Source organism: Notolabrus celidotus, chromosome 11 (assembly GCF_009762535.1).
Source record: "Notolabrus celidotus isolate fNotCel1 chromosome 11, fNotCel1.pri, whole genome shotgun sequence".
NCBI lineage: Eukaryota > Metazoa > Chordata > Actinopteri > Labriformes > Labridae > Notolabrus > Notolabrus celidotus.
In genome coordinates, this window is record NC_048282.1 from 18,777,987 (window position 1) to 18,805,757 (window position 27,771).

At 42.1% G+C, this 27,771-nt stretch overlaps 1 protein-coding gene across 4 annotated transcripts in view; it reads left to right on the forward strand.

Annotated features, from left to right (window-relative positions):
- The window catches only part of znf385a (zinc finger protein 385A), a 75,456-nt gene that overhangs the window by 36,868 nt on the left and 10,817 nt on the right, over positions 1-27,771 (forward strand). For 3 of the 4 annotated variants that reach the window (XM_034694903.1, XM_034694902.1, XM_034694901.1), the window contains 3 exons: positions 5,553-5,704; positions 15,218-15,328; positions 21,054-21,228. In XM_034694903.1, coding sequence (XP_034550794.1) covers positions 5,606-5,704; positions 15,218-15,328; positions 21,054-21,228 — 385 coding nt within the window. In that variant the 5' untranslated portion in view covers positions 5,553-5,605. Of the gene's footprint in view, positions 1-5,552; positions 5,705-12,175; positions 12,587-15,217; positions 15,329-21,053; positions 21,229-27,771 lie in introns of those variants that run through there. The other variant, XM_034694904.1, reaches the window with a different exon arrangement.

The following is a 27,771-nucleotide window of genomic DNA, read 5'->3' on the forward strand; positions in this document are numbered from 1 at the left end:
CTCCAGTGTCCCCTACTCTATCACGCTGCCTCCGCTGCTGAAATGAATTGGCTATTCCAGTAGGCTCAGGCACAGCTGTGTACGGAGCAGAATACACACTGAGCTCATCATGAGGGAGAAAAAGAGGGATGAGAGTGACATCGTATGAGAAATGGAGGCAGACAGACAGACAGATGGCCGGCTGTTTGCCACACATTACGACCATATGAAACAGAAAACCAGCAGGGACATAACAGAGGAATATAACAGCTTTCCCTGGCCACAAACAGTGTAATAACAACAAGACAGTCATTTTAGGTCACAAGAATTCTCCTCCTCAGTGGTTATGAAATAGTCTGGAAGCCCCAGTGAATATCTCTGTGTTGAATTAGTCAACGAGCAGAGAGTCAGTATCCTCTGAACTGTCAGGCTGAGTCTGAAGCTCTGCTAATGGTGTTTCTACCGTACCAGTCTGGTGTGCTCTGTTGTGTGTGCATGAGAAAGAAAGAAAGAGAGAGAGAAAAAAAGAAGTTTGATGAGGGAGACCATGTTGGGGGTTGTGTTGAGGAAGCTCCCAGTGCAGCCCCTGGTCTCTTTAAATCATCTCACTGACTCAGAGTTCTCTCAATAATGCATACATAAGCCAAGGGCAGGTTTTCTCAAGATTTAGAGCCGGCAGTTAGTCTGAAATCTCAAAGCGCTTCACACACCAGCTCGATAAAGTAAATTACCAACGCTGCACAGATAATCGCTAAAGCTGCTGCGTGGCACAAAACTTTGAGATGCCAAAAAATATTTCTTTCTTGTCATTTCAATATGTTAATCCAAGTCACAGCTTGTGTAATCAAATGTCGACTATCATCAAACATATCAGCAGCACTGACTTTAAGAGGATGTAGTCCTCTAATGTTCCTCCTTTCTGGGCCGTGTGGAGGACAGGTGCCAGCTTCACATCCAGGCAGAAAGGCAAGCTGGCAGTCGGACTGTTACCTCCTCCTTCTCCCGGCCTTTTGCTGCCAAACAGCCTGGCACATCTGTGTCTGACCAGCATGCCCGCTGCCAACTACCCTGCTCCCATTGTTCTCTTCTGAATGCACCCAACGCCCATGGGAAAGAGGGCTGAACACAGTGTGGCACAACCTACACAGCCTGTTAGATAATCTCAAGACATGAAAAGATTCTCCTAGCCTAGATTCTACAAACAGCTTGTTGTCCCGTCGCATAGTCGAGGGAAACACCCGCTGATGATTCTTCATCTGTCAGCTTCAGTTTCCAGAGTTATGCATTCGATGGAGTGAACATAATCCTGCATGGGCATAATTATCTGACAGAGATTTGACGAGATTATCATTTATAATTAAGAATGTGTCACTTTTTATGTGAAAATCAGGATTCAAAACATATTAAGACAAAATTGGGACAGATCACACACACACACACACACACACTCACTCACACACACACACACCCACACCCACACACACACCCACACACACACACACACACACACACACACACACACACACACACCTAAACACACTCACTCGCACACTCACACACACAAGCTGTGAGAGTTAAAATAAGTCACATGAAGAAATAGGAACTGTGAACACTTATTTCTGTGTATCAGTGTGTGTGCATGTGTGTGTGTGTGTGTATTTTTATATTTATATTCCCAAGCAGAAGCGGGGATGTGGCCAATAGCAGGTTTATCGGGGCCGTGCAGGCTGGGCGAATTATTCCAAATAGGAGAATCAGTCTCTCTCTTCCTTTGATCTGTCTTCTGCCTGCTCTCTAATTTTAACCCTCCTTCTTCTCTCCCCCTATACTCTCTGTACACCCCATCTATACTGCAGCAGTTTTATCTTTAACCCTTTCCCTTCTGCATCACTCTGCAGAAAACAGGCTTGTCCTTTGTCTGTCTCCCATACTGTTATATCTGTATGTGTAAAGACTGCATTAGCATGGATTTTATGGTTGCTTTTTGAGACACGCACATCATTTTTTAAATCCTCGTGTCCCTCCCTATCCCTCAAAACTAACCACTATAGCTTTGTGTCGTGCCTAACCTAAACTCATTCTGAAGCCATCATCTAAACTTAAATCAACATTAAATATAATTTCTGTCCTAAAACTGGTCCTCACTAAGATAGAACCATAAAAAGCCCACGCGCACGCACATTTCAAGCAAGCCCCTGGCTGCAAAACTGGAACCCTCAGGCGAATCCCTGCAGGCCGTTTATGAGCTCTGATTATGGCCCCTGTGAGCTTGGTAGGATTCCTGGCATGTCAGAGGGTTTAACAACATCCAAATCACTGTCGGACTACTCTCAGCTCTTCCAGACAGGCCTGTCTGTCACACTGTCTGTCTCACACCAATCAGGCTATAACAGCAGCATGTAGGGAGAGTCCACGGGGAGGGAATGTGGAAGTGCATGGAGGAAAGACAGTTTTGTCCTCACTTACTTCTTTGTGATTAGCATTCCCTTCATTGCAGTGCTCTGATATTTCACATTATTGATCTGTGATGATTTCGGACCATATTGTTTTGATTTATCAGCTCATTCATGATAAGTGGGTCCAAAAATGCCAAAAAAGGGTGCAAATTATCTTCACTTTCCTAAAGCCAAAGAAATCTCTAAGCTGCTTAAATTGCAAGCAGTATACAACGCAAACATTCTTTTTTTTTGTTATACTTAAATCCTGAAACACAAGAAAGTACATCAAGTGAGGCAGTTTGATTTATTGTAATTGATATTATTTGTATTTGCCCTTTAGTAGCCTTATGATGAATCATGTAATTCTTTAAGCATTAGTGTTGTGGTTGCACTTGTGTGTGTATGGTAGCTCTACAGCAAGATCGTTTTCTGTGGTTCCATTGTATCTCTTTGTCTTGTTCTGTTGTAACAATACTATTTTTAATAAGGAACACTTGTGACTTATCATTTAATTAGTTCTGGCTCTTATGTAAGATTTCGTCAGTGTGCACAGCAGCCTGATGGGACCACATTCAAACATTCACTTAGAAACACACTGTACAAACACATATACACAGAAACTTGTTCAGGTAACACAGACACACTCCTGCTCCCACATACAGTGATTTTTTTGATTTACTCTGTGAGATGGTCCCAGAAGACATGTTAAAGTTAATGGGGTAATTACACAGTGGGAGAAGAAAGCAGCCACACTCTGATTTATGCTCATAGACCAACACACACATGCCTCCTCACACAGACACACATACACAGACGCATGCTGTCCCTGGTGGGAAAAGCTCTGTCTTTGCTCCAAGGACGGCTGCTCTCCTCACTCTCTCTCTCTGCTTCCTGCTCCTCAGTTCTTTTCCTCCTTCAGATTTCAGCTCCTGCTGCTGCAGAGACACGTTCTGTTCCCAGGTCAGCCAAATCTCTCCGTTTGTCTGCCTGCCAGAGGCGGCCTGACCTACTGCCAGAAACAGACTTCATGTTCAAGTGCAGACTCACTAGGGAGCTGCAAACATTACTACTGTGCAGGAGCCACAGACAGGAGCTCAGGCCATGTATCAACATGCGGTGTAGTGTCATGATAAATGCAGTCAAGAGGCAGAGTATTAGTCATGTTGTTAGTGGCGCAGCCCCAGAGGAGGAGCTGCCTTTATCAGTCATGGAGATAGAGGTGGAGGACGGAGCAGCAGCAGGACCTCCCATTTTCTCTCATCACAACAAACATCACCCAAGAGGGGCTACGGTGTCCTTGAGCAAACGGGACACTTATATTATTGAGACATTTAACTGTCCGTACTTAAAAAGAACAGGAGGACATTTATTTTTCAAGATTTATACTGTAGAGAAACACGAATGGTTTTGAGAGAAGAGTTCAAGAGTGCTGAATCATCCTGTGATGCTGAGACAAGCACCAGAAAACCAGCACGAGGCCACAAACTTGTGACTGTGCATTTGTGTGCATGGGTTTGTGCTTTCTTAGATGTGTTTACATGTTTATATTTGTGGTTTGTTCGGAGAGAGGGAGAAACTTTTCACGCCCAACTAGAGGTAATGATGCAGTCCTCTCCTCCCGGAGGCGCACAGATGCGTGGCAGAAGGCAGCTGGCCTTCAGCTGAGACAGCACTTTCACTCAGCCTGACAAAGTCAATCTCTCTCTCTCTATCTCTTTCCCTCCCACTCTCTCTAATCCAAACTTTGTAGACTGCCTCTGCTAACACCCTATTCCTCCAGTGAGGCAGCCATATTATTTTCTCTGATCACTTTCGCTTGACATGAAGCTTGGTGAAAAAGGCAGAGGTGTCAAATAATGCAAAAATTACCATGTGAAAGTGTGGAGGCAGGTAGCGGTAGAATTGCAGAGCGAGGGACGGAAAAAAGTAACTGAGCAAGAGAGTAGCTTAGAGCAATCCTGAAAAAAAAGGAGAGCGGCAAAGCTTTAAGTCGCGGGGGAATTTGAAAGCCACAGAAATCCAGTTGCGGATATTAAGAGGCTTAATCTAAGAGCTTGCTGAGGCTGAGTTTTGCTGTGTGGGCCCCATCACTATCATCCTTGACAGAGGTTAAAGAGGAGACGAGGGGGGATAAGAAGGAGAGGAGGAGAAGGCAGATGGGAGCAGCGGCGAGAATAGGGAGCCGTGTATCATTATGACAACCTTGCATGCTTTTTTAAGGAGAATTAAACATCAACAAAGTGCAGAAGTGTGTGAGTATTTTTTATTCAGGTGCACATATATATATGCTGGAGTGACTGTATTTTGGAACTTCTATGGAAAGCTACTTAAACAGCATGGTGCATACAGTCAAATCTAGTGAGCATGAGCCAGACATGACAAGAAGATTGACAATGTATGATTCATTCATTCCATGATAAGATACAACCACGTAAGGGATCCAACACCAGTGCACGAGTCAAGACGAAATACAGCAACACACGCTGAGATGAAACTCATTATCATCAAACTGCAGATGTGTCCCAGGAGAGGGGAGGAGAAGAGAAGAGACTGGAAGACAGGTGGATAAGAGGGATCCCCGCTTCCACTGTGCCGTCTCTTTCTTCTCCTCTTCCTGCTTCATTTGATGTGAATGTTTCACTAAATGAAACGCTCCAATGATGTGAGTTCCACAAAGCACACAAACCCCCTCAGCATCACAGCATTTGCACACAGCAGTGGTGTTGCACTTTGGCGTTTCAGTCTTGTCAACTTGTCAGAAAAAACAGAAACGCTGTCCAAAGCAATCACTGGAGCAGCCTTAACGGCACAACTGCTGCTTTTTTCCCCCTCACAGTTTACAGGATGCCTAATCCACTAGGGTGCCACATAGCTTTGCTCTGTCTGCGGGGGAATAATTGCTTTGCAGTGCAATTATAGCTCATTGTGCCTTTTGGATTTCAGTTGCAGATTCTATGAAACAACAGTGTGCAATCTTTCATAAGCTACACAATACAATCGTTTCTGTCTTTCACTCTATTCTCATTATTTGCTATTAATTGTCTTCATTGTTGAGGCAAAATGAAAAATTTCCCATAATCAATTCCTTTTTACACTTTTGTGTTACAATTATTTATCTCTTTCTTTGGTGTCTAGGAGGCATAAACAGGGCCGGGGCAGCGGTGCCGACGTTCTTGCGGACCCCCACAATGATCCAGCCACACCTGGATATGAAGCCCTTCCTGCAGTTTCCCATGGAGACCCCCCCTCCTCCACACAGCTTGAACCTCTTCCACAACTTCAATGCGGTGAGGGCTGATGCAGTCACACATACATACTGTGGTCTTTGTACTCCTCCAATTCTGCACTCAAAACACACAAGAGGGGGCAGTTTCTCTACAAACTGGGAGAAACTTGTAGGCAGGCAGAACATGTGGGTGTTTGTGTTTACCTCCATAATGCTTTCATATGTAAGGGATAATGTACGGTTAGCAGGTTGAGACAAGACACCGACGTGAAGCGGAGGGGTCTCGACCACCCTGAAGCTGTACATTATCCCACTTATCACTAACTTAAAATACAAACATGTTGTCAAAAACATTGATTAAAATATTATTTTATTGATTTAAAATGATTTATGTTTATAATTTTAAAAAAATAATCCAAGTGATTCCACGTTGGGATGGATACTTATCTGCCTGTTAAATGTGACCGAACTCTTTTCAGTGGATTGTTTTGACATGAATGCATGCGATCAGTTTAACTCTGGTGTTGCTCATGTTAGTGAGTGTTAATAACCGCTGTCAAGGGGTTTGTCAAGGGGTTTTGACCAATCAGAATCAAGCTTCTTACACAACCAGAAGATCAGTAAGAAAGCCGGGTAATAAACAGTGTTAATGTTATTGATGCTCGCAGACTTTAAACTGCATCCTAACATTGTTGAAGAGCTTCTATGTCCAGATTAAGAATGCACGTCCAATGCATAGCCCAAAACTCAATGGTTAAGTTACATCTGACTTAACTACTCGAATAGCTACACTCAGCTCCTGCTAGCTAGCACCTGCCTACTAGCTACACAGCTCCTGATAGCTAAAACAAACAAAAGCTCAAAGCACACAACAGAGAGCAGACATTACTTACTTTTGGCCTTACTCTTACATGAAGTATTAATGCAGCTTGTTCAGACAGTCCTCTTCTTCACCTTTCTCATCGTCCTCATTTTCTTCCATTTGTGACAACACCACGTTAGCAGTTAGCATCCTTCTGGCGGGATGAGCATTCTGTTCAAAGTGCCACCCTCATCATCCACATTCTCTTGTTTCTTTTTGCTAACCAAAGAAATGCCGTCCATCACTAATAATAATAATAATAATAATAATAATAATAATAATAATAATAATAATAATAATGATAAGGATAATAATAATAATAATAATAATAATAATAATAATAATAATAATAATAATAATAATAATAATAATAATAATTCATTTTATTTATAGGCTCAAGGTCACCTTACAACATAGCAATAATAAAAGCAACACTCAATAGTAAATAAATACATACATTAGAATAAAGATACAATACTAGAAAAATGAAAGGGCGGAGTCATTCTAGTCCAAAAGAGACAGATTAGAGTGAGTACGCTTGGCGGAAAAGGTAGTGGGAGAGGTGGAATTTTGTACGTCCTGGGGGAGAGAGTTCCAGAGGCGGGGGGGCCAAGTGGCTGAAGGCTCTCAACTCCATGGTGGTCAAGCGAGCAGGTGGGAGGGTCATTAGCTGATAAGAAAAAATTTATCTTATTAGTTAGTTAGTAGTAGAACCATTTGGACAATGAACCGTTACAGTAAGATATGCTAAAGTTGTCACACATGTTCAATCAGGCATTCATGAACAATGAAAATATGATTCTATTTAGTTTGATTTTTTTTTTTCCAAATATAAATGTAAGCCCTCCTTCCCATGGCTGTGGCTCACTATAAGATAATCAAGGTACTTTTATGTGACTGTATAATATCATGTACTTTTTCTTAATTCGAAGCACCAAATTAGAGCACTTCTGAGGCCATCTTTATAGCTGTGTACTTCAAACACTGCAGTTTGTTTGATGTGGTATTTATTTTAATGGAGAGGGATCTTCCTGTTCCCCGGGCCCTGACTAACATCTGATCATTACGATGAGACCGTAGAGACATTTAGCATTTCACTAACTCAGCATAATGCACTGCCTGTTCCTCCAGACACCATTAGGGATTGTCAACACAGTGCTCGTCAGCAATATGTAAAATCTATGAACTCTGTATGTACTGTAAATGGGGCAGTGCTATTCTTGGATCATGTCTGAGTTATTCTCTGCATGTGTAAGCCTGGTCTGCAGAAGGACGACAAAGCAGTCTCCTGTTACTAATTGGGAGTATTTTGCACGTGCTTTGACCTCGTATGGTAGCCCAGTAACATGTGTCCAGACTCTGTTAAACTCATTTTAATGATACAGTAATTTGAATAGCTCTCCATGGGCCATGACATAAGTGGAAGTATTCACTGATGTTAAAAGCGCAGTGCACCCAGCAGACATGGATTAATGGAGATACTGAAGTGATGCAGGCGCTCAGTTTCCACTCCTGCGTCTGCTAGCAAAGCCCTGAAATCATTCTTGCTTTGCACTTTTTTCATCCCTCTCTTTGCCTCTGAATTCTCTCCCTTTCTCATCCCTTAACAGCCCCCTGCTCTCCATCCTAATATTTAGAACTACGTCTTTGCTCACTGGGAGTGCAAATGTTAATAGCTTTTGCTGCTATGACTGTGAGCTGGTCATGAGTGATGTTTTACAGCCCTGTGGCCAGGAGAGGGGGCCATAGGAGAGGCTTGGAGGACATTCTGACCTTACAACTTCACTGCACACTGTCACACACAAAGAGGGAACTTAAATTCCTGTAGTGTGTTGTGCTAAAAACAATGCCAGAATGACACATTAACCCTCATACTATGGTTGATATTTTCTGTCAACTGCTTTTATTGAAGGGACAAATTTAAAACGCTATTTGCCAAGAGGCCAGACATTAACTTTTCATATTTCTGACCAGTGAGGCTAGACATTTTAATGTGGTAACAATATTTTAGTCAAAAAGACATTTACTATTGGTGGAAACACTGGGTGCATTCAACATCTAGGTTAAGATATTTAAATCCTCTCACTGCTGCTAAAAGAAACAGACATAGATTTTAGCAGCCTATAAAAAAAGTAGGTTGTTTCAAATAAAATAAGTATTGTACTAATGATCTAAAAGCTGGACTGAGATCGCTATAGGCCCAGATTCAGACCTTTGAATAGACCTGGCCTGGCTGAAGGAATGTTTATTTCTAACCAGAATTTGATACATGATAATGAAGATATAACTTTGCTGCTAATGAAGACTCTGTCTTGATGTTTTCCTTCTGAGGAACTCGTTGCCCTCCGCTTTCCCTGAGATGTTTTAATGTTTAATTCAGTGTTGTGTAGTTGAGTAAATTTAAACAGGAAGAGCAAGGGTATTAGAGGGAATTTTTGCAGCTCTGTTTACATCACTGATTTTATTTTATGGCTTGTTGGGCTTTTAGGCAGAGGAATGCGTAAACAATCAGGGAGTGTCTGTTGGGGACTTCCCCTCTCTGCATAACACTATAAATGAAAGGTAGATGTAAATTATTTCAAATTAAAAGCACTGATCGTATATGCCTTGTGGTGTCTGTCAGTGCCTAATATGAATATGCACAACACTTCAATGAAGACACAGCATAATAGCAGCTATAACACAGAGAGATGTCCCAGCACTGAGCTGGCAGCTAGTTATTCTATCCTTCTCTTGTAATAAGTGATCTGTGCTGAGTGTGTACAGTCTTAATGAGGCTCATATTAAGGGTTATTAGCCCCAAAGTAGGGGAATGGCCTCTCCTAAAGCTATATACAGCTTTTATGGTCCTCTAATACGATTTGTCCTCTACCTGCTTGTCTTACCCAATGTGAGTCGAGACAGTGACATGGCTGAATTATTTATCCGTAGCAGCTGGGCCTGAGACAGCCACACGCTCCCTCAGCCCCAGTGTGGACTCGCTCAGGCTGCAGAGTCAGGAATTTTAGATGAAGGTGTCGAATCATGCAAATGCACTCCTGGACTTGTTGATTCTCACCTGCTGTCTATCCACGTTTCATTCCTAATACCAGTATCCAATACTTACTCCTGATGGGTGATAGGGACAAAATTTCCAATATATATTTTTTTAATTTTGTGTTTTGAAATGTGTACTTTATGTACACTTAAGAGTAAGACAGGCTAATATGTCCTGAGCAACTATACATATTTTAATATTCTATACTTACTGATTCTAGCCGAAATCCCTATCGTAAACACATAAAAATCAGTTCAGACTCAACAATAATCATCTTCTTTTTTTTTTTACTGCAAACAAGGGACTTTAGTGCATGCAATAATGTCTTGTTCATGTTTAAGTCTCAATCAAGCCACTGGGCCATCAAACTAAGTGTACTCAATTCAATTCAATTCAATTCAATTTGCTTTATTGGCATGAACACAGACATGTTGTTGCCAAAGCACATAAAATTCATACACATACATTACATATATATTCATTACATATTATATTCATTACATAAATATTCATTACATATTATATATATTACATATATATTCATTACATATTATATATATTACATATTTTATACCCATTAATGAACAATGGTGTCACCTATACAGCATATCTCAATGTCCTCACTTGATGCGGTATGCTCATAAAACTTTCACCTAAAATCAGATATTATGGGATGGTGCGTCCCTCAGGCTGTGACAGGCAGACACATATTTAGCAGCCAGAGGAGCTGCTGACCCTTCCCCCAGGAGAACAGACAGTTTCTCTTCTGGGGTTAATGTTGGGAAGTTTGTTACTACTTTAGTAATTTCCCTGTAGTGGGAATCTCTTAGTAAAGAGAACTTGCTACAGTGGAGGAGGAAGTGCATCTCTGTCTCTATGTCCCCTGTAGAGCAGTGAGCACATAGACGCTCCTCAGGGCAGCCATGTCTGTCTATGTCTCCCTGTCTCTACAGCTAGCTGGTGGTCACTCAGCCTGTATTTGGTCAGGATACGTCTTTGTTTTGTATCTCTGACACTGTACAGATATTCAGACAATTTATAATCACTGGATTGACATCAGAAATTCATAAAGTCTGGGGTAAAATGTATGTCGCTGACATTGTTGTGGATCAGACTGAGAATGTGTGTAAAGATCACGTCTCGCAAGGCAGGTAGGGATCTGTGCAGCGAAACGGAAACTGGGGATACTGTTCCATGTACGCCATGAGTTGGTGAAATCCTTAGCCTTCTACCTTTGAATGTCAAAGTGGGATAATCAGGTGCTGTATATTCAGGGATTCAGTCATTAATTGCTTTAGCTTGGGGTTGTCTCTGGTAAACTTTATGAAGTTCTCAGATTGGCACTACAGCATTTACTGTTTTTTAAGCTAATGCTAGCTGCAGCTACTGCTGCTTTGTATTTCTTTGACACATCTTTGTTGTGGCAACTTTCAGGTTACTCTAATGTTGTGTTAAAACTTGAGGACCTTTGTCTTCAGCTTGGTTCACTTGCAGTCATGTTATGCTACTCTGAAACAGTGAAAAACACCCTCCCCATTTCCATTCTCTCATCAGTTTGTTGTGGTTGTGCTTGTTTTTCTTCTCTGTATATAAAAAGCAGATCCTGAACCGTCAACCACTATATCTAAATGTGCTGGTTTCTTAATTACTCGATTACAGCAACTCTCATGGCTGTTGTTATTTGCTAAATAATAAACAATAAATAAACTCCCATAATAATAAATTGCCATTATCGGCCAGTAATTTATCAGACATTTATACCTATATATATTGTGCATTCCTAGTCTTGTTATGGATAAAAAATTAATTTCACAAGCATTGCCTAAACAGAAACAGAACAAAACACACTTGAAATACATAAATAAACCTAATCCATCTGAGGTTTCTGGGAATAAGGATTTGCTGTGCTACAGAAGTTTTCATATTGTTTCTTGTTTACCAAAAATAAACATAAACCTACAAGATCTCTGATCCTACAAGAAAAGCTAAGGCTGAAGGTGGTGGATTGCAGAATATATGCTTGGGAATTAAACACTTCAGTTGTGGAAGAATGATATAAGACAAATTAAAGACCTCTCGGGTTTTGTTATCATACCATACTATACCTTACTACAGTATGCTGTACTTAACTATATTATACCATACTATACCCTGTTGGGACTTCACATCTTATGTTCACTGATTTGTTTGTAGAACTTACAACTGCAGCAAGAAACCATAGAGGAGGAGTAATGAGAGGGCGTGTGTGTATTCATGTGTGGTTTCTTCGGGGGTCTGGTGGGTTGGGCTAAAGCTCCAGCGGCTGGTGATGACATTTGATAGATGGTGTGAACTTTGGGGAAGAGGGGGAGAGTTCAGAAGAAGGAGAGAGAGAGAGAGAGAGAGAGAGAGAGAGAGAGAGAGAGAGAGAGAGAGAGAGAGAGAGAGACGCACACAAACACACACACACAGAGAGAGAGAGAGAGAGAGAGAGAGAGAGAGACGCACACACACACACACACACACAAATCCTGGCTGCATTTGACTGATTGAGTATGCATGAAGAAGGAGGGAGAAAGAGAAAGAGAGAGGGAGAGAAGGGGAGGAGAAAACCGAGGGAAAAGCTCTACAGGGAGGCGTGCTGCAGAGGAAGAGAGAGCAGCTGAGGGGAGAGGAAAGGCAGGCTGAACTTAAGGGACAGACACTTGTAAGGTGATGTGTCAGTGAAAAGAAAAAAAGGGAGAGTGAGGAAGAAATTTGAGAGAATACTTGCAGAAATCAGGGAAAGATTACCAAAAGAGAGGCAGGGAGTGTGCTAAAAAGGACCAACAAAGAAATATTTGCTGGCAATGCATCTCTAGGCACAAGCCCTACTTCTCTGAGTGAGTTACTTTGTATTCAACACTGACAACCAACTAGGAGGCTGAATGAGTGAGGAAGGTGCACCACACACTCTCAGCCTTGCACATGCTGAGACATTAACACACACCCCGGCCAGCAGTAGCAGCACACACACAGGAGGACCAATGCAGCTCCAAGCTTCTACAGACACAGAGGAGAGGAAGGTGAGTACTTTAACGCCTGGAGATTTTAAGTATTGCTTTTTGTTTCACATCCAACTGTGTCGTCATCTGGGCACGACTAAAAAGTACTGCAGAATTTAGAGCTTCAAAGGCTTTTTTAAAAATCTGGAACAGTGCAGACCTTACCATGACTGCCAGAGTGGTCCCACAGAGAGATGTGTGCATTCCGAGCTGCTGGAATTCAATGCTTCCAAATATTTTGTTGCAGGAAAATGATCAAACACATTAGAAGACAAAACAAAGAGGGGATGAAAGAGGGAAAAATCAAGAGCGGGGGGAGAGGGAAAGAAAAAGAGTACTAAAGCGGATGTTGGTAAGATAAGGTGCATGCAGTTGCACAGATGCTCAGGTGCTCTTTGGAAAAGCTCAGTGTTCAAAAAGGGCAGTGGGGGGGTTTCACATCTTTCAGCAACGTGGAGCTGTTGACATGACCACCAAGTGATGCAAAAGTCAGCGGCGTACGTGTGCTTCACTCACATCTCACAGAGCTCTTACTACATCAGAAAAACTATCTCACTTTGTTTACTTGTATTAGCCAATGGGACGGTCAAGTGTGTTATTTAATGGTTAAGGAGTTACCATTCAAACCAGTAATTTTATGAAACATAGCCACTTATCGTCAGTCTGTGCAAGTTTTGGAAATTCCCTCTGCAGTTACATCACAAAGCTCTGCTCCTATTTCATGACATGTTTTGCGGAGCATTTGGGTAAGAGGCCATGTGAGCAGCCGTCCAAAAAGGCTTGTTGGCAGCTGGTGGTTGTTTTTAACAGCTGAATCAACTGGATGGATCATAACTGACCCACACCCAGTCCTGCAGCAGCTTGCTGGGATGAAAACCTATGAATCATGTCGCACAGTTACTCCACCAAGTCTGCTCTGCACTTATTAAACTTTGAAGAGGAGGGTCACACTTTGGACATTCACATAAATAATCCAAAAATAAAGTTTGGATAAAGGGTAAAAAGAGCAGGAGTTCCTTAATTAGATGAAACAGTTGTTTGTTCTGTAGAATGTAAAGCCACTGTTAAAGTGTTTCTACATTTCAGTAGATAGTTTATGTCAAGTCTTGGTCTGAATCTACAGAAACAGGACTATTACACACTACATGAGTCTGTTTCTTGGGAGAGAGGCAGAGGGAGTCATGGAACGTGGAGTATAAGAGAGAGCCAAATGAGATAAGAATGTGTGATGTGAGGATGTCCGGCCTGGGCCCCCTCTCTCGCGCTAACTTTCTGGGCACCATTTCCCCCTTTTTCTCTTTCAATCTCTCCCAACCCATCTTCTTTCTCTCCCAATCTATCGCTCCTTTGCTCCTCCAGATGGTGTGTCTCTGGACCATCCTGTCACCCAGCTAAATGTTTCAGGCCTCCTCCCTCTCTCTCCCTCTCTCTCTCTCTCTCTCTCTCTCTCTCTCTCTCTCTCTCTCTCTCTCTCTCTCTCTCTCTCTCTCTCTTACTCTGTGTTTACGCTGTTTCTCTGTGGTTGCTCGGTAACAAGCACCATGCAGAAATTCACATTGTGAGTGCTTGAGTTATGAGAATATCCATCATTGCCCTTCTTTTTTACTCTTTCTCTCCCAAGCCAGAGTCTTCTGGAGCCATTTGTGTGTTTGATGAGACTCAACTCTGGGTGCTAGATAGCTGGGAGAAAAATGTGGCGATTAGCAAATTGAACTTAGTGCTGAGCCAAATTGAATCATTTAAAGGCTGTCAGGCTCTCCAAAGCAACAGGTTTACATCACACTTGGAGGACTCTCTGGAACTTTTTCTAAATTCTGAGCACACAGTATCATATCCATTTTAGCCTCCATGCCAGGACTTTTGAATCTCTTCATTCCTTTTGTGTAGTGCTACACGGCCACATCACCTTATAAATTTTGCCTGCTTTAGCTGTAGCCACATTGCCAGACGCTTGTCTGTGCTGAAAATCCATCCCAGCCAGTGGGTTCAGACTAATGCAAAGGCCAATTAACAATGATCGCTAGATAAATTCAGCTTCAAATAGATAAATAATTGGAATGGAGCCCTTTTAGATCAGTGCAGGGAGGGTCTTTGTGTCTGGGATGGAGTTGAAGTGAGCAGCTTAGTCAATGACACACTGGAGAGCTGCTAAAGCTAGTCAGTTAAATTTATATGAGGCGCTTATCGCCACGTGGATGATGGACATCCCAGCTGAAACAATTAGCAAAGGGACAATGTGGACTACAACCTGGTTTAGGATGAGAAGACCAAGCTTGGGTAGCATTCAACAGTTGTTTCAAATTCAACAACAGTTCATAAACACACTTGAAGCAATGTTTACGGGATATAAACACAGATAAACAATCAACACAGCTGCAGAATCTCTTGTTTGTATGTGTCCATTTAGATGCTTACAGATAGTTTTTTGGGAAGAAAAAAACATGATCCATACTCCCCTGCTCTGGCCTCTTTCACACATCCAAAACAGTCAGCTTAGCACATTCACCCCTGACGTCGTTTTGATGGACTGGCCCATCCACTTGTAGCACCAGAACATCTGGAGTGCAGAGCTATATAGTAGTAGTTTCTAAGCATGAATTATAGCTCACAGATTTCTACAATTCTCTCTTTTTTTGTATTTTCCCTCATCAGATGGACCCGGTGCAGAAGGCTGTGATCAACCACACCTTCGGAGTTCCACTGGTGAAGACCAAGCGGCCAGTCATCTCCTGTAACGTCTGCCAGATTCGCTTCAATTCAGAGGTACTGGAAAAAAACAAACAACACATACACAGTAATACTCTCCATCCATCTTTTCATAAAGTCTCCACATCCCATACTGAATTAAATATTCTGCATCCTGGTGTTTATGCACAAACACCTTCAGCTTGTACACAGATTCTTCTGGAATGTGTTCCTGAGTGGACTCAGAGGATGTAGTGCATTTGTTTGGGCTGTGTTTTGGCAGTTGTGACCCCACTGGAATTTAATTTGTTTCCTTTAGAGAGTAGAGTTTAGTGAAGAAACTACACTGCAGCACAGAGACTCCAAAGCTGCTGCAGAACCCCCAGCAGAAATAAGATTGATTTCTACCCTAGAGAGTTTTCCCTTACCATATACAGTGACAATGCTTGATTAAAATCACCAACACGAGCAAAGCTAATTTCACTTTAGCATGCAATGAAATAAGAATCACTTTGTAATTAAAGCAAGTTGTTTTTGCATGTGTTTCTATAATTCAATCACTTCATTTTAACAGCAGCTTCGTCAATTCGTCCATATGGTGTAGCTCAGTATCAAGACTGGTAATGAGAGTATAACGACACATTATACCCATGGGCAACTTGCACACATGACTGCTGACAAATTAATAGAAACAAAAATCATATGGAAGTATTTTATATTTAGTGCTGCCAGCTCACTCTCAGTGTTTTCTCTCTGCTGTAGAGAAAAAGGATAGACACATGACAACGTCAGCGCCAACTGTCATGTGTGCAGTGTATAATTTGGCTGAGACTCTCCCTACTCAGCGGTGCAGACTTCAGGGCCAGGGCTTGCATCCATCCCCAGTACACAACATTAAGGAGGAGACCAGTGCTATATATACTTCTCAGGTCTGCAATCATGGTTTCCATGTGGTCTGGGAGCAACAGAGCTGTAATCTTAAGCCGCCACTTTGCAGTGTTGTCTGCTGTAAATCTCCAAAGGCACAGGAAACCGTTACACAAAGATGTTTACATGATGAAATACTTGAGGCCCCACAGTTTGTTATCAAATAGTCTCCTTTATCCTTTTGGATAAAGTTGGCACAGTAAATCTAAGAAGAATTTGAGGATCTAAATATTGAAGTTAACTGAAATGTTCTTTGGATGATGATAGCTGAATGAAAAAGACATAGATAGGAGTAACAAAATAATCTAGTGTATTTTCACAGTGTATAAAACCTGAAATAAAAGATATAATGCTGTTTTGCCATGATATCTGAAGGATTTTGACTGTAATGCATCTGGGAAGTGGGATCAAAAATAAGAGTTATAGCAGTATTATCCCCCAGAAATGATTCCTTATGTTTGGTACCGACCTAAACCTGAGAGTGGTATCTGAACAAAAAAAGCTGCCTCCTTACTACACTGCATTTACAGTGAACTACAAATCATTGGCAAACATACAGCTGGCTCGATTTCAGTTTCTCTTACAACAGTAAACAAAAACGCTAGGGATGCACCGATCCTACTTTTTAGGTCCCGATACCGATATCGATACCTGGGCTTTGGTATCTGCCGATACCGATACTAGCCAATCCGATTCCTGGTATTGATTTAACAATCTCTATTCCTTAATGTGAGGATAGAATCATGTTTTGGCAACTTCAGGCTTTTCTGACTTCATGGTGAACTGTACCTGAGTTCCAAGTGCTAAACCAGAGCCTGGAATCCCTCAATTCCATGCATCCGGAACAATTCAATCCAATAACCTGTCCGTTTTTTCACACTTTGATTCCATTAATAGAGGGTTTCTTGCTTCTTTGCAGTACGCCACAGCTGACGTAAACTTCTTCCTTTGGGCTTCCATTATATTTTTCAGCGCCATCCGTCGAAACATTACCGCTGCACATGTTGCAAGTTTCAGGCAGAGTTGTTAGCAAAAGAAGCATGGACCTAAACTGTAGATTCTCTCTGTAGTTATCCTCCATCATGCTCCACCGGGCAAGAATGCACAGACCGGCTGGCACTGATGACATAGGGGCTATTGTAAACACAGAAAAGCATAGAACTGAAATGAATAGATCTGCCATATGGATCGGCACCATATATCGGCCCCTTGTCACCGATATCCGATCTAGCTTTTTGAGCCTGTTCTAGCCGATATCTGATACCAGGATCGAATCGGTGTATCCCTAAAAAACACAAAGAAACTTATATAGGAGGTACAAACTGAAAGACAAAAATCCCTGCCAGATTAAAAAAAAAAACCCTGATAAAGAACAGGTACCGTTTATACGTGACTTTCCTAAACCAGCCAAGATACTCTGGAATATACCAATAAATGTCAATGCAAAATTTTGCTTTCAGGAGAATCTGATGTCATGTGCACACCTTTGAGAGGTAACAATGGGTGTTATCTACAGCAGCCCTGGCATGTGTCCTAGCCCCTAATTCATACTTATGTACGCTCAACCGTCAATGTGACTTTCACTCTCAGTACACACCAGAAAAAGCACATGCTACAGTGTATCATCAATGTCATCCCTGCAGCAGGCTGTGTGTAGTTTGTGTTGTCCTATGAAGATTAACGGTTGCGTATACAGTCCCATACATTGACTCCTCTCCAACAATGCTCTTCTTCTACATTAAACCAAGTTGGGATGCATATTTCACAGAGGGAAATAATACAGCAGGAAACACTTCCAAGAATACAATGCCATATTTCCCACCTAATTTTCCCAGTTCAGGGATCAGCCCTCACAAAAAGAGTGTATTGTCCTTCATTTTGTCATTTCTCTGTTTTTATCTTCCACCTATGAGCCGGTTTGGTTTCTCATAGGTCAAAAAACGATTGTAGCCTAACATGCACTGTACTGTCATGATCAATGTATTTGTCTTCAAAGGATCCAGCTCCCATCCCGTGCTCCCCTCATTTCACGCACCATTTTGCCATCATTCATTCGTCTCATTTGATCTTTTCTCTGTGCCTCTCTCTCTCTTTCTCTGCCTGTCTCTCGCTCAGCAACCTCCCCCCGCCCCATTTTGCCCGTCTCCCTCTCCGATGCTGCATTATTTACAGTGTGGAAATGCCTAAAATTGCCTGCCACTACTTATTATAAGATGCATTCGTCAAGGGCATGGATTAGTGTCTAGGCTCTGACAGCCCCAGTGCATCTTGGGAATGTAGGAGAGAAGGAGACTTACAGGGGAAGGAGAGGAGAGGAGGAAAAAGATAGGGAGGGTTTGTGTTCCCCTGCTGTCCCTGCGTCGTGTGCTGGTGTGAGGTGTTAAACGGTTATGCAGAATAACCTTGATGGCGTGCTGCATTAGTGACATCATAGACTCCGTCGCCCTGCATTGACCAGCGTCACAGCTGCTGCAGCAAGATGGGCAGATATGCATTTCTTACTCTCCTCTTCTTCCTATCAACTCCACTGCTCTCCTTTTTCTCTTTTCACTTCTCGCTCTCTCCATTTCCTGCTTCTTTATAATCCCAGTCTATTTGTCATTCTCTGACTTTTTAAACTTGCTCTCCTTCTTTCTTCCTCTCTTTTTATCTCTCCTGGAGCAGCAGCTGTAGCAGCATAGTAACATTACAGCTTTTCCCTCTTTAGAAATGTCTTGCTTGAAAGCACTTGTTCAGTTTGAACCCTCTGCATAATGAAACACAGGCGTCATCGGTTGATGGCGGCAGCATTTTTTTTGTTGTTGAGATTTTCGCCTCTTTCATATCATTCCCTGTGTCAGTCCAGCTTTTTACATCACCTTCCTGGTCTAGTATTCCCTGGCGTCACTTTTTCTCTTTCATCCTCCTTTCATTCTCTCTCCCTTTTCTCCATGCAGGACCTCACATTGATACTCAGCTGTTTGGCAGTTGATCCCCTCAGCTTGGTCAGAGAGGTTAATAGAGCCTCCGTAGCCGCTCTGCCATGTGCCACCATATACCTTTCTATCTCCCTTCATTCCTTCTTTCATCTGTGAGATCACTCCTCTCTCAGCCCCCCTCCTTTGCACCCACATCACCCACTCCACCTTGATCTTGCTGGCTTTGCTGTAGCAGCTCCTTAAGACCCCTTTGACACGGACCAGTTACAGAAAGTCTGATTTATCTGGAGCTGGGTTAGTCATCATGATTTAAAAGAAACATGTGGTCTTCTTAATCACCAAAGCCAAGCCTATGGTGCCAGATCACGCACATGGTGCCTCATTGTACAGCAAAACATACATAAACTGGCTTAAAAACATCACTCATCACTCTCTGCCTCCTATGTCAATCCGGGATGTCCCCATCCCTGAGCCTGTGGTCAGTCTGATGTCCTAAGTTTCACTCAAATGCCTTTCAGCACCTACAACAGCTGTCAGCCACCCTTCAAGTCTGTGTCTCTCCCTGGCAACTAACAGTAATCCGGCCACTTAATAACCATCTTCATCATTGGCCCCTTGGTACAAACAATATTTGGCCGGCACAGCACATGTCGAGGAACATCTGCTCCGTCTACTTGTGGAAGTAGCGGGGAGCAATCTCACTCAAGTGCGCTACTGACATAATGTGTCTGTATCAGCAAGCAACCTCTTTGTATTTTTAATTTAGAGACACTTAAACCATGATAAAGGAAAGATAAAGAACCTGCAAACAGATGGCAAATAGGGTTACATGAATACCCCCTGCCCACCTGGGTGTGTGTCTTTGATCACACTGTGAAGCTAGAAGGCTGGCGACAGCTCAGTATAGCAACCTTCCGTCTCATCAGCCATGATGTCCCAGACTCATGCATCTCTGTGCAGCCACACAAACACACACCGGCTGGAGACAGATTTCCCTGATGTCGCAGTCGCCTGCTGAGGAATGACTCACCTCTGTTTACTCTGTGAACAAACACATTAGCTTGTAGCTGGACCTTCATACAGGGGATTAGCCACACAGACCTCTGTAATAGATCACTGCACTGCTTTTCTTTCTGTGCTGGAATGCAGGATGATGCTCTGTACCCGCATTGCCCATTTATAGCTTTTTATGAGATATTACTTTCCTGTCTGGAAGCCTGTATATTTAGATTTTGACCAATCCACAGGCAAGCAATTTAGTCTGGGATTGTGCTTTAGCCTGACCTGCTCAGTGAGCAGCTGAAGGCAACCGCATTATTAATGTTGAGCTCCCACATATGCCAGCCTCCCATTGATAATGTGGAGTGTAATATGACATGTGTGCATGTTGCTGCAGAGAGGTTGGTGTCTTTGTGGGACTTATGGGCCCTGCAGGCCGAAAGTGTGGCATCCTCCTGACCCAGAGTTCAACTCCCCCTGGCATGTCTGTCAGCACGGCTGTACTAATGAAAGCTGGAGCCAAGTACTGTCAGGGCCTGTGTCCAGGTTTAGACTGCAGAGAGCGTATGTCAAAGTTATGTCCACTGCAGACAAACAGATGATCCAAAAGGAAATGTACTGTTGGTCTGGATGTACTGAATGAGAATTTATTGTTGGCTGCAAAAACTGATTTTGATTATGGGAAAAAGAGGACAAACAGTTATAGGGTGCAGAGTACCTTTCACTACAATACTGCATCTCTTTCTTGTAATCCATCTACGTCTCAGCTGTAAACCTGCCAGCCGTCTGTGCCTCCAGCCCCTGAGTATATTGAGTAACATGATATCATACTGTATGCATGCAAGTGTGTGTGTGGATAACAGTAAGTCTAATCTAGCCTGCAATGCTTTATTCACCAGTTGGCACTGGAGTGTACTTACAACATTAATACGTTTTTTCTGTGTTCTGTCTTCTTCCAGAGCCAGGCAGAAGCTCATTACAAAGGAAACCGCCATGCCAGGAGAGTCAAAGGTATCGAGACCTCAAAGAGTCGTCCTCAAGAAGGGGACAAGCCTCAAACTGTGCCCCCTACCTCCTCCCCATCTCCGCCTGGAGCCCCTGGCACCGCCCCAGACAGCGAACCAGGCATAGCCGGTGAGACAAAAAAGAAAAGAAAAACAGGAGCAGAGACAAAAAAACATATGCTTGTGTGATTTTTGTTGTAGCAATAATGTTTTAATCTGTGTAGGATGTTGGGAGGTTTATCGTTTGCTGGAAAATTAGATGGAAAATATGCAACAATAACAGAGGCATCTAATCACAGAGCCTTTGTGCAGTGTTGTTTTTCTTGGGAGCATCTCAGCACTCTGTGTGGTCTGATGTGCTTCCAGCAGAGCTTATATCCAACAACAAACTCCTGCAAACCACCAAAAACTATTTATTTCCTTCAGCAATGTAAAATGTTTTAACATAAATGAATTCATATATACATACATATGAATTCAGAACAATGAGGAAGTTACTTTAAAAGTGGGACACAGATGAAGAAGTAAGTTATATTTTCGCTGCCTGCATGGGACACATGAAATTGCAGTGAGAAATTAGATTGAGCCTTCAAAGGAGTGGGTCTAAGTCTGTCTGAATTTAGCATTGGTTAAGTTCTGGCAGATGCTTGATGAAAACAGCCAATGATCAGTCGAATGAAAGGAGGCAGGTTTATAGGAAAACTTTACTAAAGCAGAAGAGTCTGACCCCATTTTCCAATAAGGTTGAGAAGTTTAAATTGACATCCTGGCACAAACCAAAACCAAGTACAGAATATTCAGTAAGCATCTATGGCATCTCCTTGTGACTGATTTCATTACAATCAAAAGTTTCTTCAAAGATTCCCTGCTGGAAAGCCAACTTGGCTTGAACATTAATTGAAGAAATTGCTTAAAGTTCAATTAAATAAGTACATGTCATGAGAGAGTCTTCTTGCTTTAAAAGCATGGAGAGGAGAAGCTTAACCAAAATGAAAACTAAATGTCTGATGACCTGCTTTCTGAGTGACGGGCTGATCAAAGTAGAGGCATCATGACATGTACCACACCGGATCCTCTGTTTTAGTCCAGGCTAACCACAGGCATGCTTTGTTTGGCTGAGGAATATGAATCTGTTTGTGTCCAGCTCTTCAGATTGAGAGCAGGTTAGTTGGCATAAAGCATACAGTTCATAGCAGGGCCTGGTGGTAGTTACCTGGCTTTCTCTAAGAACCCCACTGTCTGCATATGTCTGTGACCATGTTGGCATACTCCTGAGTAAGTTATAAAGAAGTGAAGCAGCACTGGTATTAAAACCAAATATGTAAAGAAAAAAAGATTCAATTGTTTTATAGGGATATGTTACTAAATGTGCAACTCAAGCTCAAATAATTCTGTGCATTACTACTAAATAAAGCAAATTGTATAAAAATAACAGTCTATTACAAAACATCTATTAAAAAAATATTTCACTTGTAATCAAGACAAAAGTCGCTGAGTTAAACTCTTTTTGGTACAAATGAGTCATTGTTACAATGAAAACAATGCCACACAACTCCTGTTAGCAAGCAGCTGCCTACCATCTGTAGCTAATGTTGACCCAAAGCACAAAACAGAAGTAGCTTTTTTTTTTTACTCGCAATGCTTACATAGAATATAATGCATCTTGAAAAGGTCCTCTTTTTCAGCATCTTAATTTCATCCGTCCTTTGTAACACAGTGCGAGTGTTATGCACACCAAATGATTCCAATGGGTTTCTTTATCTGCAGCCTCTACAACTGTAAACATAACAGAAAGACAGTCCTGTGTGATGTTAGTTTCTTGTGCTGCTATGCTAACCGTCTTAATCTTTATAATGTCCTGCTAAACCTAAGTTTACAGTAACATGTAACCCAATATAAGATGTACCTTAACAACTACAGCCTCAACATTCTGTGAGCTCTTGATAGCATTCATAAAATGATACTGCTTACTTATAATAGGATGCCGCTCTTTTAAACACCAATGCATATCACAACCTTCTAACACCTAGCGTGGGGAAAATACAAAGCCATATCAGTTTACTACTGCCGATTGCAGCTAGTTTGCTACATGTGCCAAGGTTAGCCGGTGAAGTTAGCTGTGGTTAGCTTTCTTGTTTTCTGATGTTAAAAACTACTCTGAGTATGGAAAAAGGGCTTCACATGATGATAAACTTTAACTCAATGTATCTGGTTCTTGTAATCTTACTTTGCCAGCAAACTTACTGAAAAGACAGTCTCTAGTAGGCCTATCAAATGCTTTACTTCCAGCTAAACCTTGAGCACTGTGTTTAGTCTATAAAACTCCGATGCCACCATGCTATGGTGGTTCTGGGGAGGGGCCAACAGGGGCCAGTACCCCTGTAAAACTGAATCTGGCCCTCCCTGTGGCCCCCCCTCCACACCAAACAAATATTATACAATAAAGAAAGCTTTGGTATTGCTTTTGTGTAAATGTGCAAAGACAGAGAGCAGAGGAGACAGACCACAATGTCACCTGGTCCATGTATGACTTTTATTAGTCCTGATCTGCAGACTGCTGACAGGGAGCTTTACCGCACAATAATTAGTACGAAATAAGTATGAAATTGAAAATAGACAGACAGAGAGCACCGACTCTGCAGAAACACACATAACTAGATGATGAATGCTCATTTTGAGACTTCCAATGACTTCTTCTGTGCAAGCACTCATTTTGGGTGTGCAAGAGTTAAATCTCGAGTTATTATTGTTAGATTTTTTCAGAAATTCTGTTATTGAGACAGCTCTATCCATGTAGTAGATTGAATATAACAGAATGAATATGCACTGTTAGCTGAGAAAATACTATGCATTTTTAATAGCTAATAAAACAATGCTAAATTATGTCTCCGTAGCATTACCTAGTTCTGAGTCATTACCAAGGTAAAGTCAACATGCTCATTACCTGCCCTCAGTCTCTTTTGCCAGGGTTGAATGTGTCCCTCTGACAACACCCTTGGCCCCAGCCTGGCCCCCCCCAGTAAAATTGGTCTAGAACCGCCACTGCTACAATGGGCACCTACTGGCGAAAATATTCCCCTTGCAGCTTCTCAATGCTAAAGCAGGTGAATACTGCCTGTTTCAAATAACATCTAAATATATGACCAGAAAAATCTTAATATGGGAACCAATGTAATAATAATAATAACTGATACATGATAATCATGGCTATAACATTAGCTAGTGCTTACTAAAAAGACTAAGACACCACATTAGCAGTAAGTATCCTCTTTGCTAGAATTAGCAGTCCATGACAGTCCTCTTCCTCATTGTCCATTTGTGGCAGCACTACGTTAGCAATTGTGTCTCCATTGTGCAGTGAAACAGTCAGTGGTTGTCAACAACAGGATCCAGGGTTGGGCTTGTACTTTTTTAAGGAGGGCTTAAGACCTGCTTAGTGCTTTGATTCAATGAGAAATTAAATATGATGCCACTGCGAGACAGCCTGATTGACCAGAATCTAAGCCAAGAAAAGTGATTAACTTCTGCCAAACTAATTTATTAGTTGGATGCAAGGCATTGTTGAGGCATTGCAGGTTCTTTCTTTAGCAGCGTCTTAGCTCTGTCTGTGTTGTCTCAGTTGTAACTCTCCCTTTATGTATTGCTCATCTTCCTATTTCAGTCTTTAATTCAGGGACTGTGCCTCTGCCCTTTTTCTTACCCCGCCCCACATTTTCCATTCTCTCAGTGTCACCACTCTGTCCTTGGGTAGCACACGAGGCAATGAACAGACCAGCCATGTTTTGTTGACATTTACTAAAATTTCTGTAGCTGAGTGTTTACCAGACATTTCAATTCTTATTGGCAGGAAGGCACAGAGCAAACATGATGAATAAAAAGATGAAACTCTTTAAAAGGCCAAAAGGAAACAACGGAGCAGAGGCCTTGATGTTTCTGTCTTTTGCTTCTCTGTGCCATGCACCCACAAAAACTAAAGCTGTTCTTTTTAGCTGATCCCAGAGTATTAATACGGCCAGTCATTTTTTATTCTCTATCCTTCACTGGGGACCTTAGATCAGCTCCAGGCCTGTAGCCATCCGTGATCCTTCATTCAAGAGCATGAGCAGCCTGCCATGATCAAGATCTGAAAGTAGCAACATGTGAAAGAATGCCTTTTTCCATCCAAGCCTCTGTCTCGTGACCCTGGAACCTTGTCTCTTCCTGGCCTGCCTGCATGCTTTGCTTGCTTATGCGTGTGTGTTTGTGTGTGCACTTGCCCCCAGTGTGATCTTGGCCCTCTGCTCCATAGTGAATAGGGGATAGATCTCTGGGAGAAGGCAGCTGTGCATGGCCTTAACTGGGAAAGCAGTGTCTGTGGTTTTGGCCTGTGAGCAGTGACCTGGGTCACTCTGGGGCAAAAACACATAGGATACACACATAATATATGCACACATATATACACAAACAAACTAGTCAGGCCCAAGAAAGCACACACATGGAGGGACAAGAGAAGATTTCCCACAGTGCACTTCCTCTATAACAAAGAGCAGCATTTGTTGTATACTAATGTTTTTTTTCCTGTGAATGGTCTGCTTGTTGATCAGAGATTTTATGAAACATCACATTCTGTGGAAACAATCTGATACGATACAGTAGAAGCTCAGTCTAGCATTGTCTCTCGCTTCTCTTGTACTCTACATCATATCACATTAACATACCAAATGCAGTCAACAGTGATGGCCACAAACAGGACACAGTGAGACCTTGCTAAGGGCTCAAACAGCAGTGGGTCAATGTTGGCGTTCTCTTTGAATGCTGTTGGTTTCTTAACCTTTCGGCTATCAGAGCAGGTCACATGTTTTCATAGTCCTCAAAGGGTTTGCGGTCAGAGTTGCCCTCAAAGAGGAGGCCCTTGGCTTAGAGGGATTTGGCCCGGTGAGCTGAGGGTTTGGCAGGGCCTTTGGGTGATGGAGAGGCAGCTGTTTACTTGGAGAGAAGCTCTGCTGCCCCCTCTCCCCCTCCCCTGTCCCTCCGCTTTATCCCTCTGCTGTCTGACACTCCCACTCTAATGAAGGGCCCGGTTAAAACCACCCTCATATTATAGCACTCTTTTATCCTCACAAACAGTCACTGGCACACACACACACACACACATACACATACACACACACACAGCCAAGGTCAATTAAACAGATGACTTTCATGTGAGTGCTAGAGTTGCATGACTGTGAGGTGACTGTAGTATTGAGTTTCACAAAGCTGGGGTGGATTTCATGCTCCGTCTGTAGTAGCTGTTGATCTGGGAGGTTAATTTTTGGGGGGAATACACTTGTTTTGATTTCTCTTAAGTGGGCCCTTTGCAGAAACATCCCAGAAATAATCAGCATAAGAAGGCCTATCTAATAAAACTAATGTGAGTACAACTTTCAAACTGGTTTTAGGGTGTGTGCTCGGATGCAGGCCAGACTGGGAAAAATGCACCAAACTGCATTATGAATGAAGATCGGCTACCAAAGTCAGCATTGGGTTTCTTAGCTTGTTAATCATTAAAAATGGTAAAAGGTGGGGGCTGGATGCACTTTAGGTAAACGGAGACATCATACTGAAGTAACCCTTACCTCTGATCCCACACACCAGCGCATACATAAAAACATATCCACTTACAAACGCAGTCAGTAGGTCAGGCTTGTGTCAAACAAGCAAGCCTCTGTTATATGTTTCCTTTTGGTTTAAACTGCACAATTTAATCTAAAGAAATAAACAGTATCCCTGACAGCATAATGTTCCCCCTACACACAAGATAGATTACAACAGTAGCTAGGTAGTTTTGTTTTTAGGACCACACTTTATCCTTACAACAAAAAGCCTATCCAATGTCTGGCTTTGGACCCCATGGGTGAATTATTTTCTTTGAAAATAAAACATTTTTTATGAATAGGCATGGCACTCCTGAATATAATAACAGCTATTTTAATATTTATTAATTACTTTTTATAATCTTTCAAGAGAATGAATCATTGTGTTTTTGACGCTTTACAATGTGCTCTCTTCTACCAGGTATCCGCGTGTCTCATCCATAGTTAAACATACTCTACAGTCACATTTTACAGTTAATTCGTAACAACTAGCTCATTATGTCATTATTATGTGTTTTTTAAGACTTGTATGAGGATAGCAGGTTCTAACTCACTTACAGAGGCAGTGGCTTTATCTGCAAGCCCACTGCTAGATGCCACTAAATCCTGTTCACTGGTCCTTTAAGAAATCAAGTTGAACTTTGACGTTTGCAGCAAACAACGGAAGTTCTTCGGCTGGAATTTGAAGTTGGCTTGTATCAAATCCCATGGCTTTCAGGACAATACTTTTCCCCATGGACTGCATACTATCCATAACTTTAATTTCCTGAAGTGGACTAAGGCAATGTAGACACACCAGGCTATAGTGTACAGCATCTGGATTGAGTTATCTCACTCTGCTGACCTCTCCCAGCTAATTCTGCCTCTCTGTTTGGCTATGAGGCCAGTGAGGAGGGGTGAATGTCAGTTAGCTGGCTTATCAATGTTTAATTAGACTTACAGCGTATCCCCAGTGTCTGTGGGATCAAGTACCTCTTACAGTGGAGTTTTTTTGCTTTCAAAGCATGAAGAAATTACCAGTTTGTCTCTGCTAGTACTCTAATAGAATAGCTGATCCA